The following is a 5489-nucleotide window of genomic DNA, read 5'->3' as shown; positions in this document are numbered from 1 at the left end:
TTGGTTGGACCACGTTGTCACCTTGTTCCACATGACAGAATAGTCTTGTAGAAGAAGTAAAGCTTTTTATATAAAAAATTAAAAAACACAACATACATCACACAATCACAACCCAATCCCAAAAAACTACTCTCCTTAGTTTAAGTTTTCCACTCCAAATCCAAATCAAACAGAGAAAAGAAAGAGGGTTATTGTGATAACAATGGAAAACCAATCATCATCTTCATTTTCGTCTTTGATGGAGACACAGTTCCTTATCCTTGATCAAGTTCGGTTCTTGGATGTGAACGAAGATACCCTTTCGCAGTGGGAACTTGTTGATCTCTTTGATGTTGAAGAAGAATGGGGAGAACAATGCGATGATGGTAATATTGTTGATGATGGATTCAATTACGCTGATTCTTCCCCCATTTCTTACCCTAATGTTGACCCAATTGAAGGAATTGGCAATTTCATCCCTCGTCGTGACGTTGTTGATCATGATCACGGTCATCGTGATAACAACGACGATGATGAAGAGGTTGAATGTGTTGACGACGAAGATGATGATGATGATGACGATGGGTATGACTTGGATGATGAGCTTGTTCCTTGGAATGTCGGGAACAGGTTTGAGAGGCAGAGGATGAGGAAATTAGGGAAAAGGGCATGTTCGAAAATGAACAATTCAAAGAGGAACCCTTATTTGTACACAAGGCCAGGGTGTGTGCGTGGTAAGCATGGTTTAGGTCTTAAGCACACTTACTAATTATCGATCCAATTTGCTAATTGGAGGGCTCTTCAATAATTAGGGCTTTGAATTGGGTTGCTGGTTTCTCTAGTTAGTTTAACTATTTAGATTTTAGTTGAACTGTTGCTTAGTTTGTGTTTATTTGAATATTTATGGCTGTGTTGTTTAGGATTAGGTATGTATTATGTAAATGAATTTCTTTAACGTGGGTACCATTTTCTAAATGTATATCTTAGTTGAATAATCATTCCTAGCCTTTAATTTGACTGAAAGTTAAGGGGGTTAATTAATCTTTTTTATTTTATGTTTTGTTAAAGGGATTCAATTGAGATCCATCTCTGATCCGCAGGCAATAACACTGAGTTTAATAATGTGAATGTGTATGCACTTTTTCTAATTCAGATATTACTATTAGTTTGATATTTGCAAGCATTGTTGGTAAGTAATCACATCTAACATTGAATCTGTAACTATGAGGTGATATTTTCACCAATGGCGAAGTTAGTTTGGGTTAATAATCTCAAAATGATCACATTCTCAATCCTTTAATCTCATGGAATACTCTGCCTGCATAGTGCTTAGTTTGAAGGGAACATGTTATCAAGGATGAAGACTTTTTCTGTGATATATTGAGCCCACGGGAATATATAAGAAAAATGGAAAGCATTTCTATATAAATAAATTAATCATATCTCTCTTAAAAATAGTTCTTTATAAATAAGAGGTTTTGAGTTGATCTCAAATATCCAAGACACACAAGTCCCACTTTCCGAACAAGAAACAGGATGATCATTGATGTAAACAGCTTATTCATCTGTATTCTATGTATTATGTAATTATTATATTTATTTTATTTAGGAATATTTTCAAAACTATATTTTTATGAGCAAGTTTGTAAAAGATGAATATTGCGGATTCTACAAAAGTTAATTTTATTTTTTATTGTTTTATAATTACTAAAACATGTACCAAATATATTAAAAATTTAATAATTTAATGACATCTAAACTAGCCCTTAGAACTAAAGGATGGGACTGTTTCTTAGTTTCTTAATTATTTACACCGAAAAGTTTCTGATATTTTATACATTCATTTCATATTACAGCAATTGGCAATAGGCATTCTTCAGTAGAAGTAGTTGTACGGGATTATGAATATAGTCCCTTTAGGGGAATGGGAAGATGATTAGTAGTTTTTTTTTTTATAATAATAATGAGAAGAAGGAGTAATGCACAAGTAACAAATATGCCAAGTGTAAGCCGTCACGGAATGATGTTATGATGGAGATTACGGCACCGTCATTGAGAAGTAATAGATATAGGCTTAGTGCATGTTTGGGTGCCATTATTTTGTTAAAAAAAGATCTTTTTTCAATGAAAAAATATCTTTTTTTATTTTTTAACGTGTTTGGCAAATTTCTAGTAGTAAAAGTAAAAGCACTAGTAAAATAAAAAAAAGATGTTTTTCATGTAATAAATAAACAAAAAAGTACTTTTATATTGTTATACCCAAACATAATTGATTGATAAAAAGACCTTTTTACATGACATATCCAAACATAAAATTACTTTTACTTCTCTATAAGATCTTTTAAAAAAAGATAACTCGAAAAAAGATCTTTTTTAAAAAGCTCACCCAAACAAACCTTTAGTTTGGTAAAGCTTTTACTTTTTAAAAGTAGTTTGTAAAAGCTAATTTTTAAAAGATGACTTTATAAAAGTTGTAGAATTTATTTTTGGTAAATCAAATTAAAAATAGTTTTCAATAAACACAAGTAACAATAATTGCGTTTGGTAAAATAGCTTTTAAAATTTAAAAATATTATAATAAATATAAATGCAAGTATTAAATTTGAAAATTAGTTAACATATGAGATTATATTAGACTTTTAAATTTTAAAAAGCACAAGCCAACTTTAAAAAGTTCCTTATTAGGTGCTTTCAAAAGCACCCCTAACTTTTAAAAATTGCAAGCACAAGCACTTGGTCTTTTTAATTTACCAAACGCAAAATGATGTGCTTATACTTTTTAAAAGTACAAACACCTCTCCAAAAAGTTTTAACAAACCAAGCCTTAGTGTATGGTTGGTTATTTGGTTAACTGTTTTGGAGAGATGATATAAATTAAATTTTAAAATTTATAAAACTTTAAATATCATGCAAATATAAATTAAATTAAAAAATAATAGTCACATTAGTCACATTTCGGTTTTTGTCTGAACGGTCTCTGCCTATGAGTCAAATTGCGGATTTTTTATTTTATTAAATAAACTAAATATAATATTTACCTAAATAAATATTTTTATCAATATTTATCGAATTAAATTTTCTTACCATATCTCGTTTACACTGTAAACGAGATGATTTTTACCGTAAGTCAGACGGACACGTGTATATCTCGTTTACAGTGTAAACGACATATGTAAAAACGTCATCTCGTTTACATCGTTTACACTGTAAATATATATATATATAACAAATGTTCAGGTTCTATAAAAGGATGTGTAACCCTTGGTATTCTTCACACACATTTCATATACTTCTTCTGTCTCTTATTTATATGAAAAACATAGTTGAATGACCAGTAACAATCCATTCATAGTTGTGCTTCTTTATCCCAATTGTCGCATGAGGAATGGCGACAACAGAGTGACATTTGAGTGTCAGGATCCGATATTGTTTCACACTCAGCGTGTGGAGACGTTGTCGGATTTGAAGAGTTTGATATTGAGCAAGCTCGGTGGGACACAAGCGAAGGGAGGAAAATCGGAAGGGTGGCGTATAGGTTGCTGGCACCCATGGAAAATGGAGTTTTCCGGTTACGGAGACGAGCATGTGCGACTGATGTTCGACATTCATGGAGGATCATGTGTGAACAGGTAATGGAGCTGGCTGCCGAGGTGGGTCACGGTGGTAGTGGGTCGTCCGTACAGGAAACCTACGTGCAGGACGACGGACCTCTCGCACCACCTCCCATTCGTGTCGCGATTCCGGAGCATGAGGCAGAGGAGGGTGAGGAGGAGTCGGACGAGGATTACGTGGCGGATAGTGCAGACACTAAGTCTTCCGATGGTGGCGATGAGGATGAGTTTGTGCCGGAGACACCTGCGGGGGCTGCGCCGCGCCATGTGCTGCCTCCACCTCATCCAATTCCGGCGCTATCGGCTGTGCCAAGTCACTATCACAGTCTACATCTGGACGCCATGCATGAGAGGAACCCAGTGGAGGACAGCTATGGTGTAGATTACAACATGGACGGCGGCGTATAGTTTCGGGTCGGACACAGGTTCATAAGCCGAGAGGCGGTGCTTCAAGATGTGAAGAACTACAGTATTTGTAGGAGTGGTGAGTACCGGGTGATCGAGTCCGACCGCTTAAAGTACCATATGCAGTGCCGTCAAGCCAGCAGTGGGTGTCAATGTAGCCTCCGTGTCGCTCTTCGTCAGAATCTCGGATACTGGTAAGTTCAAGTTTAATTGTGAGTTTGAGTAGTTTTGTCTTATATGTTATTTCCGGTAGAGATGTCGTGTAAGAATAAATTTTTTTATGTGGTGGTTAGGGAAGTTTGGAGATTTGGTGGACCACACAGCTGTCTGGCACCCACCAGTCTCAAGACCATCGTCAGTTAGATAGCAGTCTCATAAGCAGAGTCATATTACCCTTGATTCAGTCCAACCCGTCTGTTAGTATCCCGGTCTTGCAAGGTGCGGTGCAGGCAAGCTATCACTTCAAATCCTCGAACAGAAAGGTGTGAATTGCGAAACAGAAGGTCATTGCACGGATCTACGGTAACTGGAAAGAGTCGTACAACAAGGTGCCGAAGCTGCTTCAGGCACTGCAGAGCTGCTTCCCGGGCACCATATGTGACCTACAAGTCAAACCGTACTACGAAGGACACCTCTTAGCGCGCGACTGCTGCATGTTCGACAAAGTCTTTTGGATGTTCCCGTCATGTGTGCTACACAGTGATCCGGCGACCGGGCTCAAACCTCTGGTGTCATCTATCGTACCGCTCCTTCAGCTTGAGCGGCCACCATACATCCTCACCTCGACTAGTAGTAGTCAGGTACCTGTCAATGAAAATGGTGTGTTAAATTCTTCCTTAGGTCATAATAATTGAGCTCTTTTAGCAGATAAGTAAATAGAAATACAGCATCAATCTCACCTATCAAGATTTACCGGGGTTCCTGGTATCTGCTGCTCTCCATTGAACTGCCGTTTCACCCGATCAACGTGGTGAAAACGGACGATATTGAAGCACAACAGCGGGACGGCTGACAACCATGTCCCCCACTCCTCCTCGTCACGAAACCAGGGCGGACACAAAGCCTACAGGGAGGGGTCATCGTATACTCTCCATGCAAACTAAAGAAAGAAAGTTTTCAGTATAACACAAACACAATTATTAGACGAAATCTCTCGAATTATCCATATAACAAGCATACTAATGTATACGATATCTATCTAGTTATCCAAAATAAAAAATGTGCGTATATTACAACTAACCTCGTCGAACCGTAGCCGGTCAAGGGAAACCCTCCGACGTAGGACCCTGGTCTCATGCTGATCCATGCTCTGCTGTGGCAATCCAACCAACCTAACACATCGAAGGAGAGCATATACTGTTCGTTAAGTAACATACCAGAATATTTGAAAAAATAATTTAACTCAAATACATAAAAAAGATATTTCTCATCTCGCAGCCAACGAATACTGGTAGACACCTCTATCTGGTGGCCACCACTAGGGGAATCTCTGAT

At 37.3% G+C, this 5489-nt stretch overlaps 1 protein-coding gene across 1 annotated transcript; it reads left to right on the top strand.

The window, feature by feature from the left end:
- LOC107628852 (nuclear polyadenylated RNA-binding protein 3) lies at nucleotides 82-1101 on the top strand. Its single transcript, XM_021117981.1, has one exon. The coding sequence runs from the start codon at nucleotides 203-205 to the stop codon at nucleotides 746-748; it is 546 nt and encodes a 181-aa protein (XP_020973640.1). The 5' UTR covers nucleotides 82-202; the 3' UTR covers nucleotides 749-1101.

This window comes from Arachis ipaensis, chromosome B03, assembly GCF_000816755.2.
Source record: "Arachis ipaensis cultivar K30076 chromosome B03, Araip1.1, whole genome shotgun sequence".
NCBI lineage: Eukaryota > Viridiplantae > Streptophyta > Magnoliopsida > Fabales > Fabaceae > Arachis > Arachis ipaensis.
This window is presented reverse-complemented; position numbering and strand designations above follow the sequence as displayed.